Genomic DNA, 16,248 nt, shown 5'->3' with positions numbered 1-16,248 from the left:
CCGCTTTCGCCCCCGAAACGTCTGGTCACCTTATGTTTAGTCAGCTCGGTATGTGAAGCACGGTGCTGACCTCTCGCGTATAGTGTTACGGAGCAGGTCGAGGACAAACACTTTCGCAACTAACAACCAAACACAATCATTATATATATTTTCGCTAAGTTATATGATATAATCATTATTTTCGCTTTTTAGCATGACAAAGCCATCTTGTTCATTTAGTCCACTGCCCGAGAGGTTAGCGTAAATTTCATTTATTACTCTCAACAGATTTTTTGGTTTGTGTGTTTACTTGTTGGTTTTTTGTTTATTTGTTTTTTGTTGTTTTTTTAGGTGGGGGAGGGGGTTACATTTTTTCCCGGGATTCGGGAATGACTGCGCCAGCTGTTTCCGACCATCTATAGTTTCACGTGGCTACATGTCAGTTAATGATGGATTAAACCATCAGGTCGACTCCAACAGCCGTCAGCAACAAATAGATTATCGTGCAAGCTCGGTCCTCAGTGATTATAATGGTTTATTTAACACTCGCGACGTGTCACCCTCGCACTGCGATGTACAAATAAAGGTAAGTTAATGGGGTGAGCCCCCGGGCCACCCTACACTTGACCGATGGACTTGCGACTCACCTGTCAGGTCACTCCACGTTTCCCTGGTTACCTGGCTGATGTTCGTGGGGCGCAGGGCCAGCAAGACACATGTTCGGGAGGAATATATATATAGTCATATATATATATTAAATATATATAGTGATATGGTGGGAACATCAAGTTCAAAGCAACAAAATAAACACCCTCCTCCTGCGTGCTTCTGTCATCACAAAACATTTGTAGGAATATATTGTCATTGACCCCAGCACGGTGTACGTGTGAGGGACGACCGCTTTCTGAAGTAGTCTTGTGTGTCTGTGTTGTCTGCTCTTTCAGCTCAGTTTATTACCTATTTGCTTTCCTTCGTGCCGAGAGGTATAGCATCCGGCGCTAAGGTCAGGTCACAAAAGGTCATAAAGGTCACACGTCTGTATGTCGTTATACAGAGCCAAGCAGCTGAAGCATCACTTCTCAACCACTATCCTCTCCCTGTCTTCCCATTGTCCTATAAAAGGATCGAAGTATACTTAGTATAGTTTGAAAAGATCTCGAAAGAAATTGAATTAAAATAGAAGACTTGATAAGTAGATGCACTGTAGACCATAGTTCTAGCACCATAACATCAAACATCTCCCAGGCTTGTGCTTCATGCAGGTAACTATACAAGTCTTTAGCTTTCATCCTGCTCACTATCGCCGCTGATCACACCCAGCAATAAAGGATCGAGGGATGACTGTACACCCTGGACAACAGGTGCGGCCGCGCGCTGATGTGTACATGAAGGCACGAATACACTTAACGACATGTAAGTAATTAATATATATATAGAATATAGTGCTGTAACAAGGTCACACAGGTCTTTACAGTCAAGAGAGTTAATCGATCCGCCTCCTCTTCCTCATTTCCCCGATTTTTCTCCTTATCGTTTTCCTCCTTGTCCTCTTTTTCTCTTATTATTTCTTTGTCCTCTCATCCTTCTTTTAGTTATCCATTTTTTTCTCCTCTGTAAAGTTTATTGTTCGCTTTTCCACAGCAGTCTTTTCTTCTGTAGCTGCTCGGGTGGGTATTTCTCCGAAGGCGATGTAAAATAGAGGATTTAAAATTCAGCAATTAAGATCAAACAAAACAAAACAAAACAAAACAAAACAAAACAAAATAAATAAAATAAACCGCGTTCGGAAGCATAAAATTGGTTTTTCCTCTAGCTGTTTTCCTTTGTGTAACTCATAATATAGGATTATGAAACTAAGGTCGTGTTCTGCTTGCTGATATGCACAGGTAATCAACCAAGGTAAAATATCGAGTAATCTGAAAAATTAATGGACGAATTTTTAGCCAAATTTGGATTTTCTTTTGTAGCTCGTGGGGACGTTGGTGCCTGAGAGAAATGTCTTCATCTGCCTCACCTTGTCTTTCTTATCTTTTCACGACGGCTAGCGTCTTCTCTCAGCCTCGCTCTTGTTTGACTTCTCCGTCAAGAGTTGCGCGCCCAGGGGAACGCGTGTGGGTGTGGGTGGGTGGGTGTGAGGCCGGGGGAGGGGTGTGGAGGACCTGCGGGATGAATTTTGTGTCAGGGTGACGGTGTGACTGTGGTTTGACTGTCCTGGATCGCGTGCGGGGCTCAGTCGTGTTCGTGGAAATGTGAACGTCCTCACCCACCCCTCTTGCCCCAGACTCACTGCGTGTTGCGCACCCGTTCAGTCCTCAGGTAAGAAGCTTTTTACACACCGATATCTATCACTGATGTTTATCACTGATGTTTGACGTCAGGGGCGAACTCACGCTTGGGACTGTGGTCTGTACCGACATCATGTTGTGCATGGCAAACACCCTCATGTCTGTGCATTTCTGTGGACGGACCGAAATTCCCCGAGGATAAATATTTTATGAGGAAAACGAAATATTGCAAAGTGGGGACTTGCGTTGAGCAGTCGTGCAAATAAAGGTCCAAACAACACGAGGACAAGGGCTGAGGGTGATTTCACTCTTACACATCCGCCACTGACTCGACACCAGCACAGAAGTCAAAGGTTAGCTGACACACCTGGAGGTGGTTAGTCCAGGACCCGTTACAAACCCCGTCTCACGTGCCACGTTGTGGGTTTGGCATCTGCAACTGTATGTGGAAAGCTGTGGCTGGCCTCACTGTACTTATTGTGTACACTTCATGTGTTGTCGCTCCGACCACCAGCGCCGCTGTAGGTGTCCGCCAGGAAAATACTGGATTTTTCAGCTTTACCTTAATTTACACCAAGAGACACCTGGGTTCACCTTTACATCAACAGGTCTATGGTCAGAAACATATGCAAAAAGGGACAACACTAAAGCTGCTGTGAGTACGATAAAGCAAATTGTTGATAAGTCCCATGGGGGCTGTTGGGGGGATCACTTGTATATCTGACATCTAGTAAGTCTTGAGTCATTAGTGGTCTTGGCTTTAATCAACTGCTTACTTACCTCCAGATAGAAAGTGCGTGCGTGTGTGTGTGTGCAAGGTGTTTCCGAGATGCTGGGTCGTGGTGAGGACATGTCATCTCTAGGAATGAAGTGTCTGGACATTGTGGTCTGAACCTTCCTCCCTCACCCGTAAAGTAAGCAAGCGGTGTCAAGGGTCATGTGTCACATCCATGTAAGTCCAGGGGTCATGAATCACAGCCATGTAAGTATACGCCTCGATGATGTGTTGCAAGAAAGCAGACCCTATCGCTGCACCCTCGGTAGGAAGTGTGTTATGAGTAGATCGAGTACACACACGGGTGACAGCTGATGCTGGGGGAGCTTGGTGCCCAGCCACGTAGTGCACCTGACCCACAGGTGTGCAGCACACACCCACGACGTGCAGCCACGGGACTGCATCACAACTTCGATACGAAGACTGTTGTGTCCTTTCAAATCAGTCGTTAGAAGGTAGGGAGGTAGATTTTTGTATATCTACATGTTTCGCATTTTAAAGATGAAACAAGAGCTTTTGGTTATATTTTCACACCCAGTCGCTAGACACAGAGACAATACTGACAGGTAACATAGCCCATAATTATAGTCTCTGCTCTCCTTTTGTCACTCAGGCAAGTGAACACGGAATGAGGCTCCTTGGATGATGAAGTTTTATTTCATTGACGAGATCACGATGTCTTGTCAACTTCCAGGCCACTAGCTACGTTTGTGTGATTTTTGATAATTCTGGGACAGTTTATTTGTTTATTATTTATTAGCCTCATGTTAACACCACAAGCTAGAACTGCTTGCCCTGCGTCTGTCGAGTGGGGATGGAGGAATGAAGGATGGCCTGAATGAATAATATTACGTTGATAAACAGGATTACACTATCAGGTTAAATAAACTAAACAACCCAACTTAATTCGACAAGAGTCCGATCATCTCAACCCGCGCCAGCTGAACCCTGACCTGGACAAAAAACGAAGTCTTTAAAGATCCACTTTTGGAGACTGCTAAATATTTCATGGAGTGAGTGAAAGACTAGCGGCAAAGTGCGCAACACAACACACACCTGGCAGGTGATCCCTAGAAGCCACTTAAGCTAGTCAAGAAACAAAATGCCGTTACCGTCACGTGACCAGTCACGGTCAGTGGCTGTCCTGCTACACTGTGTTGCTAGGAGACGCTGGCAGGAGACGGAGGGGTAGGGATAAGCTAAACTGATATACAAACACAAAGGGTCCCGCTACCTAGTGCATCTCACATAAGACAAAACAACAGGTAGCCCTATCAGCTATGTCATCTCTCATGTCAGCAGTACGACTACATAGGGTCGCGGCCATGAGTTAACAAATGATGAACAAGTGAAACCTTTTATAACAATTATACGACCACTATATCCCCTTTGATATCTGAAGCCACGCCGACCTGGTGGTGGAATGTTGTCTTTGTGTTCACCAAGTTGAGTGGAGGGAGGAGGGGGCGCGACACCCACGCGGAGAATGGAGTGAGGCGAGGCTGTTGGTGGAAATGTTTGTCCTTTACCTGGAGGAGGGGCGTGGAATGCTGAGGTCACTCTGATCTTCCTTTCATATTCTGTCCATGATGTGTGTTATTACACACCCCGTGAATCGTGTACTCAGGGGAAAGAGAGAATGATTTAACTGGAAGGAAACTGACTCCTGTTATTTTCGATTTCATCATGATGACACATGTTGCTTCACAAGTGAAGACAGTGAGAGCACAATGGTGAGAAAAGGGACTTGTCTATGTCATGATGTTTATGTTTATTGTTTGAATCTCCAAATGTGTCACAGTGTATGTAGTAACATATCCTTGTCTGGTGTGGTCTACATACCTAGTGCGCGTTCACTTGTGATCATTCAGCTGTGACACAGTCTATGTCCCATACCGTGTGTGTGTCACACAGCTTTAATTGTCACACAGGATGTCACGCTGCTGTATTCCATGGTCCATTGTGCACAGCTGTGTAACTAGCTGCTCTGGAAGCTATGAACAGTTCACAGGTCGTTCATGCACTCTTCCTGTTTGTTTTATTGCTTACAACAGAGTCTTCTCATGCGTGACAATCGTTTCTGTGTGTGTGGTGCTCCCATTGCGTGCCCATGGTTTTGGATTTCTGGTTGTCGGGAGGGGGAGATGTGCTTTGATGAAAGCATTTGGTCCAACGTCGGTGCCATGGCAACGGGGCTGCCGCGAGTTCTGCACGTGTCTCAAGCAACCAAGCAAACAAGGGAGGGGAGGGCAGAGGATACCAAGCTGAAAAGTAAACAATGGAGGGAGGGGCACAGGCTATCAAAGATCAGTTTTCGTGATGGCGTTCTGCTCAGTGCTGGCTGGTTACATATTAAGGGGGGAGTACTCCCAGGATAGTTCCTCCTGCTTTGTGTGGGGGGTTCTGTTGCACCTGTCAACACTGTCCGAGTTCCCTGTGAAGGGCACACCATGCTCACCCTCGCGGTGTTTTCACATCAGTGTGTCGCCACCAGGTAGACCTACACACAAGATGTTAACTGTTGCATCGCCATCGACTGGATTATAGAACATATTATTTTAGTTAAATTTGACAGTTTGGTAGAATAATATTCAGCAATGTCAGCTCCATCTACATCTGCTGAGTGAGCTGCCACAGGAAACAGACTTTCAATAGTACTTTATAACACTATATTCCCTCCGCATATTACACGTGTCCACTCTGGTCTGTTCTGATAATAAGAAATAAGGAAATGACCGTTTATTGCAGAAAATCAAATGAGCAGATCGGCTCGGAAGGCAAAGATGTAAGCGGACCATTGACAGACACAGCAAGTAGTTAGCATGGATATTTACAGCAATGAAGAGCCGGGTATCTACGTGAACTATCAGGCGCCAGTGGAAGCTGATGACGACTATGAGTATGTCCCACCCCCAGCGACACCCTCCAGTGTCATCGTGTCGCAGCCAAGCACAGGACAGGCCAAACCCAGTGCCAGACCCAGCGAGGGCGGCAACGGGGTACATGTCCCACCCGCGACTCAGGGTTCCACCCGTCCTTTCTCTGTCAACGAAGGCAAGAGAGACTGGTCCACAGACCTCTTCTTATCAGTGACAGGAAATCCACAAGAAAAGTCCTTCTTTGTAAATGCAAAGCAAGGTAAGAATTCATCTCAAAGAACTCTGGAATTAAATTTTCCCCAGTACATGAAGTAAGTTATTAATTGTTAAGCACGTTAGTAGTTAAATAATCTGTTTACAGACTGCGATGCTTGTATTCACCTTATGGTAACAAATCCACCTACCGATGTCAGTGTTTTCTCTTACGTTTGTGATAAAGGACAAAAGCAACGCTGAGATCACATAATAATACACGAGTTTGCTGTGAACAAGTTTTTTGAAGTTCGTACTGTAACAGGGTAAGATTCGGGCTTTTCCCCAATCTCTCCTCAACAACACAAAAGACAACGCTCTCGTTGATGATTCTTCTTTCCAAACACAGGGGACTGATCAACTCACACGCTCACAAACGAAAGCAGTCTTTTCCTCCTACTCATTCACTCATTCACTCTCTCGTTTGACTTAAAAAGTGTTTTTTACTCAATGGTATAATAAAGTATTTGTACCTATTGACCTTCACACCCTGGGTGCGCAGCATTTCACGACTGCGGGTGCGTGTGGTGCATGATGTGTCACGTGGCCAGACGACTGGGGGATGCTGAGTACCTGCCCTTCCTCCCCTGCACCGGGCCGGCCGTTCGCTTTAAAGTTCGAATAGTTGGCGGAATAACGGTAAATAGACACTGTCTTCTCTGCTGCTTCTGCCTGTCTCAATAAAGAAACCATGTGCTATCTTCAAAGAACAAAAGCAACTTTACAAAATATTAAAATAACAATTGAATTTATAAATTGCATTTCCCCGTGTGTGTGTGTGTGAGCTCAACTCGCTGCACACGAAAGACTATACGAAGGAATGGACAGTCATATAGTTGTGTTTGTTGTTAAATATATGTTTTGACTCTCTGTAGCTCCTCCTGTTGTCAACTGACTGTTGTTCCTGTTGTTGTCTCAGGGTTCTCTGCTCAATGACTGCCTGGTGACCTCGTGCTGCTGGCCGTGCGCCGTGTGTCAGATGCACCGAGAGCTGGAGATCATCGGCATCTAATCCTTCACTTCGCACCTGTCGTCACGGCTCACCTGAAGCGAGTCAGGTGTGGTGAGGGGCACAGAACTGAATGAAAACACGCACACACACACACACAGACTGCTGTGTAAGTGGATAATCAGAATAACGGAGAAAGACACTAAAGTTCAAATCACTCAACCGTGTCCTGTGTAGAACAACCTCTAGTGAGCCTGTAAACACTTCTCAAAGATCCGCTTTATGCTGAAGGAACACTAACGATGCAAGGTTGTAAAATTTATCTTCAACTATTCGAATTTCTATCACTCAGAGGAGAGTCATGGTTGGATGCCAGTTTGTCTTCAAACATTGCCTACCTTGTTGTGTATTTTGTCATTTCTGCACTTTTGTTTTGCAAGTCTTTTAACAAAATACAGACTAGTAACTAAATGTTAGTGACAAATTACAAGCATTCAGATCTCACTTATTGTCAGATAACATGTCAAGATGTGTTTAAAGTGTAGCGGCAAGTGCAGTGAGTGTTGTCAGGGTCGTGACCTGTCAGGGTCGTGGATGGAGGCTACAACGTGTGTCATTGTGACTGGACCCTTTGTGCCAATATTTTGGTAACAAATAAGGTTCCGAAGAACAAAAACTACTTTTTCACACAAAGCCAGCAAGAAATACATCTACAAATGCTTGTTCCAACGGTCAAACCATGTTAGATAAAAAGTTAGTGGTGCATGACTTCCTGACAACGCATTTTCTGTTTAGTAAACATGTAAACAACAGTTGTTTACCGTGCTCCAGGCCGCGAGATTCATGATGTCAAGACTAAGGACCTAGTTATGACAAATAGCCAATTATTACATTAGATGAAGATCCGTGGCCAATACCATGTCTGTCAGGAGGTTTGTCAATTATCCCAGAGAGAAACATTTATTATGTAGTACAAATCATACACATGTACAAACACAGCTCATTCTTGTATCCACCTCATACTTTAATAACCCTACAATGGAGTGTCTCCCTCGCTAACAAGCAAGTGGCCAATGAGTTATATTTGACTAGAGTGATATACAATATCAAGGTTGATATGCTTATCAGGCGCTTGATAACAAGATGCACATTAGACCTACATGTAATCACACCTGACAGAGTGTAAGTGATAAGTAGGATGAGTTCACTGTAGAAATGAGCAGACACAGTGAATATATTTACTTAAGTCCCAGTACAACATCATTTTCATTCAAGAATGTTTTTAATTCCGGTCCCAACTTGGTGTCACATTGATGTGAATTTTCTCCATACTTAGTAACTCTTACGGTTTGATAAATCCGCGAAATGCATTTAAACATTGGATGACTAGAGGTGGAGATAAATACAACACAATACTCCATGTCAGTTTGACAACCACGACCAGCCACTAACTACTGTAGGTTGATGACAGAGTGAGACATTACCTACAGACCCACACTTCTCTTCATGAGTCTGTTACACGAACTGTGAAATTTAACAATACACCTGCTCGGGAGAAATTCTAAGAACAGGTGGATATATCCACTACATTCGTCATTTTCTATGAAAAAATAACTCGAAAAAAGAAGCAAGCATTTATTGTATGTGTATTTAAACAGAAGTTTGAGATTCTTGCACTTTTTTAGTATATCTAACAACTCTATAAGAAGGTGGGGCTGTCTTTGAAGCGGCATCAGGAATGATTTCTTTACACAAAACCGATTTCAGTCTCGTGAAGAAACCCGCGAGATGATGTGTTCCTCGTGGATGGCGGCGGCTGGAATGTCAGTCACACCTTGGCTCAGCCTCCTCACATTTGGCGGATTAGGGCTGATCGTAGGATATGTTTGGTAGATGTACATTAGGATGGAGCATGTTTACTACTGATGTAGACAAAAACATTTTTATTTTTCCATGATACCTGTCGCACACCTTTTAAAAGAGATGTTTTAAAGTCAATAATCATGTCGTCTTTTATATTTAGACATTTTTACAGTATTTACACAGCAGAACAAACAACTTTGTATAGCAAGTGGAGACATCGTTTCGCTAAAACATTCATATATAAGTATGTATCAGTATTGTGTATGTATTTTGTGCTTGTTGTCAGATGAGAAAATTATTCGCCTTCTGAACATTAATCATGTAAAAATGTAAGCCTGGTACCTGCTTAGCCTGGTAATCGTGCATAATGACATGAAATCCTAGAAAGTGGTCAGAAAGGTTGAAGACTAACTGGCGGTTGTGCTGTTTGCTGCATATGATGAGATATTAGCAATATTACATATCCACATCAAATTAATGTATGATGTACTCCAATCAACCGCTTTTTGAGTTTTTCTTTAAGAGTGCATAGGGCTTCTGTAGAATGAGAAGTCAGCTTGACATCAATGTGAGAGTCACCTATCATCTTGCAGGTAACGAACACTCATTTAAAAAAACTGAGGTTTTTGCAAGCCGGTGACTTGCAGGAATAAGTACACTTGACCCAGTGTTATCACAAGAAATGCTGTTATTTGAATGGAGTCTATTTATATATAGAAGATTTCAAAGAAATAAACCAATAAAAAATGTAATTTCCTTTTTAAAGCTTTCACTGACATTGAAAGTATACATGCGCGCGTGTTTGTGTGTGTGTGTGCGCGCTTGCTTATTGTTTCGGTTGTGTTCGGTCGTCACGTGTCTTATTTTAGACATAAAATGTGTGAGGATGCTGGGTTTTATCTGTCTCGCTTTGGAGGAAAATACGTTTGGATTAAAGATTGATGGAACAAGCACTCACAATAACAGTGCGAATCAGACGACTCTCAACAGTGCCATGTGGTGAGGACCTACTGATGGTCTCCTATGGCCGGGACACAATCACAGATGTAAAGTGATATTCTCGAAGTCATAACACACTCGCAGACACACTGACATCTGACAGCCAGGATTGTCACAGACCCACTGGCATCTGACAGCCAGGATTGTCACAGACCCACTGAAGTCACGTAAAATGTAACACGGTCACATCCCCATTGGTCGCCATTTTGACTGTCACAGACCCATTGCTACTTTACAGTCACAAGACAGGCACAGGCCTACTAAAGATTGTCACCCAAGACACCCGAGTCACGACACAGTCACAGACGACTTCTTATCAGAAGCAGGGACCGCCATCTTTGCCTTCTGCCTAGAAGGCGCTGACGTCATGTCCGGCAAGGCGCCTCCAGAAAGCTCACGTCTGGGCAGCAGCCTGGAGGGCGGCGATGACGAACGCTCACGAGGGAGCCTGAAACTACTGGCAGCCACAAGTGGTTTGGCGACTGGTGGCCCAGTGGGCCCTGCCAGCCAGTCACCACGAGGAGACATGGGAGATGTGGCTCTACCTGCCTTGTGGTGGGCGCTGGCATCTATTGACAGCTGACGTTGACCTGAAGAGGTCTTCTCCACCCACTTCCTCTTTGACCATGATCCCGAGAGAGCCACACACAGGCCGCAGGAAGCATTGCCGTGACGACAGCACTCGGGCTTTGTTTGCACATGTCCTTTCTCAGACAGGAAATGAAGAGGTCTTGGATTCTTGGCAAGTTTGGTGTCGTCTGGTGCAGGACAGTGGCTGGCATCGTCTCGTCGAAGAGGCAGCTGAGGTTCCTGATGTTTGCTGACTTTGGTGGTCCTGCGAGCATTCCGCCTCCCAGGCGACGAGGACTTCTTGGGCGATTTCATGTTAGAAAAGTAGACCTTGACGGGGCCCAGGTGACGAGAATACACACAGATGCTACAACCCTGGGGGCACGGGAGGGACAGTTTCATGGTGTACCGAGAGTCTGCGTCGTCTGCAGCACCATTTCTCCGCCCCCCTGACCGCCATTTTTTCCTGGAGCTGGGTTCCTCGAAGGTGTAATGAGGTCGCACAGTTTGTGTGTAGCGAGCCCAGATCTCCCCAGGGTCGATGGAGGTTTTCTCTGGAGTCGTGTCCTTGTCTGGCAGCGCACCGTCGGACCACCACACCGCCCGCCTGCCGCCCTCGTGCACCCTGTCCTCGCCTCCCGCAGGCCCCCAGAACATGCGGTCAGGTGACCATGACGACGCGCGGGACACGGGGGACGGACTGCACGCGGTGTACACCACAGTCGGCTGACGCAGGACCGGAGACCGCGACGGCGTGGTGCTTGTGACGCTGCTGTTGGTGGCGTTGATGCTGCTGCTGACGTCGTGGTGAGCAGGATTCAGTGTCGAGGAACGCCGATGTCTGGAGTTGATCATTGTTCATGACATGTCGGATGGTCTCCCTGCGTCTGGGGACACGAAAACGCAATCAGACGTCATCAGTCACTCAGTCTGATATCAGTCACTCTTTGACGTCAAAGTAAACTTTCTAATATCTGCCACTCTTTGACGTCGTAATAAACTTATACCTGTCACTCTATGACGTCATAATAACAGTCTGATATCTGTCACTATTTGACGTCGTAATAAACTGATATTTGTCACTCTTTGATGTCATAATAAACTGTCTGATATCAGTCACTCTATGAAGTGATAATAAACTTATACCTGTCACTCATGACGTCATAATAAACTGTCTGATGCCTGTTATTTTACGAAGTCATAATATAAATATAATATAAACATCTGTCCATCACTCTATGATATTAAAACACTTGATGGCGATCTGATAAGTTCACCGTGTGAACTGTGTAAATGTTTACATCAGCATGTAGTTTGTTTACATTGTGGGTGGATACGTTAGTCGCTCTACGTATTCCATGACTGCATGGAACAAGTTTCTGGAACTTTCTATCTTTAAGAGGGTGGTCAGCAAGTAGCAGTCAGCAAACACGTGGACACAGAGTTGAGTTGAAGGGCGTTGGACACAAGAGCCGGAGTCTCCACCTGAGATTTCCTGCGTTTGGCCATTTCTTACAGTCTGGCACTCACTCCTGTGGTGTTTATGCGCAGTGGTCACGTGAAGCTGTCTGTCAGAATGACATCCGGGTGGTTAGTGTTACGAGTCATCTACTAGGAAGGAGCTTTCAAGTGTTTCAAATATAACAGACAAGAACATCACCACTCCTGACCCGCTGCTACATCGTTTGTCTTAACTGACTTTCATCATGTACAGTCTTACATACCTGGGAGTCCTCTCTGTATGATGTCATACTTGTGCTACTGCCTCACTCGTGCAGTTCTTGAGCTCATCAGCTACTCACTAAAGGTGTGGGAGGGGAGGACGGGGCGGACAGACACACTGTTTACTCAGCTTACAGCAGGCAGCAGGTCCCATACACACCACAAACAAACTACTTCACAAGAGGATTTACAGCCAAGCGCCATCTTAATGGCCGCCGGACAGAGTAAACAGAAGATAACTTGACACTTCACACACCATCTCCGGTCGGCTCACCTATAGGACCGACCATTTCACTGACTGCACTGGTTTACAGAATCTAACAAACACTTTCGTCTGCTTTGTTTTGTTTTTGTTTGTCTCGTGATAAGAACAGGATTGAGGTAAGGAAAGCATTTCATCTCATACTCTAACCGAGTTCGGAGAGTCTGGACAAAGAGTCAGGAGGCCTTGAGGTGGAACTTCCAATGTTGTTATGACCATGTGTGTGTGTGTGGAGGGTAATTCGCTCCCATGTACTTGTGCACGTGCCGGCGCTGAGGTCAGTGTGTGCTGAGCCAAATCACTGATGGACGGTCAGGAACGTGCATAATGCATTCCCTCTTGGCACAACCAAGAGCAATAATTAATTCGCCGACCATTGATGCTATGTGAATTAAATACGCATAACTCCAAGCGCTAGCGATCTCCTAGGGTTACCTGCTCTTACCTGCAGCATTGAATTCCGCTCAAGGTAGCTGCACACACGCAAAAAAAAAAGCAAAGAAAGAAAAAAATGCTAATTCTCTTAAAGGCTCATCGAACTTTGCTGGAATTAAGTGGTCTACTGGGTCTAGAGTTCATTCCATTCACTTTGATTCGTGAACTTGAGGTCTCGTGATTGGTCCAACTCCGTCTTCCTGTAGAGTCCTCTCTTGTCCTCTCCTGCAGTTCTTGGTCCTTCGGGAGGTGATTGTGATGATGGTTCTTGTATTCAGGGTAGATAGGACTACTATGGCTCTACTACATCGTCATGATGAAGTAAGGGAGGCAGGTGAAGGCTCGCCATAGACAGTTTCTACAGTTGCCTGTGAGGCTGGCGATGTTAGCCTTATACACATGTATAGTCACAGACAGTAATTAAAGACACTCAGTGATGTGCAATCACGGTGAAAACGATTGCCATGCATAGTGTGAGGGTTGAATAGAAGAGGTAGTCCTCTCATATCAAGCACATTATTCTTTCTTCGTCGTGTCCATCTTCATCGATCCCTGAGATAATTACACGATCAAGGTATGAAAGTAAGAATCGTCACATTGGAAGTATCGGTCAAAGCTGAAATTATTTACTCTTTCTCTCGCGCTTTAGTCTCTGTTTGTAAACAAAGTATCAGTGTATATATCCTTTAGTATCCCTATATAAACATCTGATAAACATTCTGATGTCCTGCTGACCATTTCTGTCAGTAGTCACGTGTCACACCTTTCAGTCCTTACCTGTAAACATGTAAGCCGACTTGTTCTGTCACTGGACACTGTGTCTGTCTGTAAACATGTATGTCCTGCTGATGTTGGCCACCTCAAGTGTTAAGTGCTAACTTCTGTCTATAAACATCTGTTCTGTAAACCTTGTCCACAGCCAAGCACTGGGTCACATGTTTCAGTTTGCAGCTGTCAAGTTCTGTCTTCCGGTGGTATTCGCCTTCACTGACCACTGTCTGTCACTCCTGTCCTGACACATCCATGTTGACGTTTGGTGTTGCTGGACAGTTCTCCGTGTCTCGTAGACTTCCTGCTGGTGACTGGCAGTTGGCCCGGCAGGCCAGCGCGTGATGACGTAGCAGGGAAGGCAGCGCCACCTGGCGACCAGTCGATGGATGGCGGGCAGACGACTGGGCGGGCGCTGGAATACTCTCAGTCATCGTTCACCATCAATCATCTGCAGTGGTGCTGGCAGAGCTAACGACTTCTGAACCCAGCAGGCTACACCGGGTGTGCCACCCGACATGTCTGATTTGTGGGTGCGTGCTGTGTGTGAGAGTGTGTGAGTGAGAGAGAGAGACAGACAGTGTGTGTGTGTGAGTGAGAGAGAGTGTGTGAGTGAGAGAGAGAGACAGACAGTGTGTGTGTGAGTGAGAGAGAGAGAGACAGACAGTGTGTGTGTGAGTGTGAGAGAGAGAGAGAGAGACAGACAGTGTGTGTGTGTGTGTGTGTGAGTGAGAGAGAGTGTGTGAGTGAGAGAGAGAGAGAGACAGTGTGTGAGTGAGAGAGAGACTGAGAGAGTGCAAGAGAGAGAGTGTGTGTGTGACTGAGAGACAGAGAGTGCCAGAGAGAGAGTGTGTGTGCGCGCGTCACCAACCGTCTATCAAGCATTACCTTTAAGCCATTCACTCCAACTATTATTGAATGGCACAAAGGATCCTTATCAAGACCTCAGGAAAGACGATACCTGTACACGTGGCTTTTGATGTCAGCAGACCTTGAATGATGCGTGGAACCTGTCTTTAAGACAATAAGTACCTCCTCACCCAACAGCCTGCAGCGGTCCGGGACATTTCAGGTTTTTTGTTTGTTTGTTTGTTTTTTGTATTTTTTTTTTTAAAGTAAAAATCGCGTTGTTCACGTGTGAACTCTGGACTTGAACTCTTTACGTTTTGATGATGAGATTTCTGCAGGCTCACCCACCACTCATAAATTGCCGGCTCAATGGCTGTCAAAATCGCCGGCCTGGCAATAAATGAGCACCCAGCCGCTGGATTGCCTGCAGTTTCTGTGTATTGACGGCTGTGCCCTGGCCTCCACTGGCCTGTAGTGTAAGCAAGTCAGCCCTGGCTGTATGCACTTGCAAATGAATGGCACACAGTAATTAATTTCTGATTGCAAAGCCGGTGGGCGGTCACAAGCTCAGGTCTGCTCCTGAGCTCTCCATCACACATTGTTTGTTCAAAGATGGCATCGACACACCAGGCTGCTCATGAACACCAGGCCACGGAGCCGGTGTTGCCATCCAGCAGCCACAAAAGCTTCACTTCAAACTGATGAAGTATTCATTCTGTCGCAAGACTGATCAGGTTATTTATTAGACATGAAATTTACTCCAGCATTTTAGTCTTTACTAGGAAGGTAAGTACTGCCAAGATGGCTGCTGTGAATTGTGTTTACGAACATTATTAAAGCAAGGGCAAAGAAAAGATGTCTTCATGTACTTTTTTGTCACCAGTCTACCCCTACCTATCACAAATATTTTTCATCCTTTTACCGTCAGGGCGTTGAAACTCTATGTTTCATCTGCTTACTAACCAGTGTAGAAGTATTTGTAAACAAGCTAAACCCAGAAACTCCAGAAAAGCAACAGAAAGCTTTGTGTACTTTGGTAAAGCAGACTGACAGAAATAAAATTGTGCAACAGAGCGTGACGATAAATGCCCATCAGGCAAACTGTGGAGATGACAACAGCCCCAAGCTAATCATGGCAGCTGTCGTCGCCGCGGAATCGTTGGCGGAGGGCAGGTTTGTATTACATCAGTCGTCAGGGAGGTAGTTATTGGAGGAGACCCTAAGTGATGAGAGCTAATGAACTGGAAAAATCGCTCGGAGTAGCGGAAATATCTTCTGTCTTTTTTCTTGGGTAGGAGCATTATCTCATTGACTGTATCGACCTCGGCAAGATGGCCATGAGGGTGTCGGGTGACAGTAGATAACTCCATTGACGAGAGAACAGCAGTCGTCAGCGATAACCCAGGCAACTGTATCCCATTCAGTTTGTCTTTAAACCGGAGTCTGTAAGTTTTAAAACATTTACAGCGAGTGACGTGTAGCTTGTTATTGTGTAATAAAGTATTTGTCATTCTTCGCGATTACCACCTTGAAGACAACGACGATAATCACAGTGAAATGAACAAAATCAACAACTACAACGATGACAAGCAGTTTATCTTATTCTGCGAAAATCATGACAGGACGATGTGCATGACAACAAACACAATCAACAGTCTGAC

The 16,248-nt window shown here is 45.3% G+C and overlaps 2 protein-coding genes across 5 annotated transcripts; one reads left to right on the top strand and one right to left on the bottom strand.

Annotated features, from left to right (window-relative positions):
• The first annotated feature begins 2,144 nt into the window (after positions 1-2,144).
• On the top strand, positions 2,145-9,734 carry LOC112566354 (PLAC8-like protein 1). Of its 4 annotated transcripts, none has more exons than XM_025242508.1 (4): positions 2,145-2,295; positions 5,788-6,177; positions 6,673-6,809; positions 7,090-9,734. In XM_025242508.1, the coding sequence occupies exons 2-4, from the start codon at positions 5,862-5,864 to the stop codon at positions 7,180-7,182; spliced, it is 546 nt and encodes a 181-aa protein (XP_025098293.1). In that variant the 5' UTR covers positions 2,145-2,295; positions 5,788-5,861; the 3' UTR covers positions 7,183-9,734. The 4 variants fall into 4 exon arrangements, with proteins under 4 accessions (XP_025098293.1, XP_025098291.1, XP_025098292.1 ...); XM_025242506.1 differs by lacking the exon at positions 2,145-2,295 and adding an exon at positions 2,330-2,919; XM_025242507.1 differs by lacking the exon at positions 2,145-2,295 and adding an exon at positions 3,160-3,494.
• Positions 9,735-10,269: 535 nt separating this feature from the next.
• Positions 10,270-14,208, bottom strand: LOC112567006. The gene is made up of 2 exons (XM_025243439.1): positions 13,748-14,208; positions 10,270-11,438 (listed from the first exon to the last, which is right to left on the bottom strand). Exon 2 carries the CDS (start codon positions 11,404-11,406, stop codon positions 10,270-10,272), a length of 1,137 nt encoding a protein of 378 aa, XP_025099224.1. The 5' UTR covers positions 11,407-11,438; positions 13,748-14,208.
• Positions 14,209-16,248: the final 2,040 nt, after the last annotated feature.

This window comes from Pomacea canaliculata, linkage group LG6, assembly GCF_003073045.1.
Source record: "Pomacea canaliculata isolate SZHN2017 linkage group LG6, ASM307304v1, whole genome shotgun sequence".
Lineage (NCBI taxonomy): Eukaryota > Metazoa > Mollusca > Gastropoda > Architaenioglossa > Ampullariidae > Pomacea > Pomacea canaliculata.
Note: the sequence above shows the minus strand (reverse complement) of the source record. Positions and strands in the feature narration are given on the sequence as shown.

Coding starts and splice junctions, on each gene's coding strand:
- LOC112567006 (XM_025243439.1), bottom strand. CDS start 11,406: ATGATCAACTCCAGACATCGGCGTTCCTCGACACTGAATCCTGCTCAC.
- LOC112566354 (XM_025242508.1), top strand. CDS start 5,862: ATGGATATTTACAGCAATGAAGAGCCGGGTATCTACGTGAACTATCAG. Junction 6,178..6,672: donor CTTTGTAAATGCAAAGCAAG/GTAAGAATTCAT, acceptor CTGGGTGCGCAG/CATTTCACGACTGCGGGTGC. Junction 6,810..7,089: donor GAATAGTTGGCGGAATAACG/GTAAATAGACAC, acceptor TTGTTGTCTCAG/GGTTCTCTGCTCAATGACTG.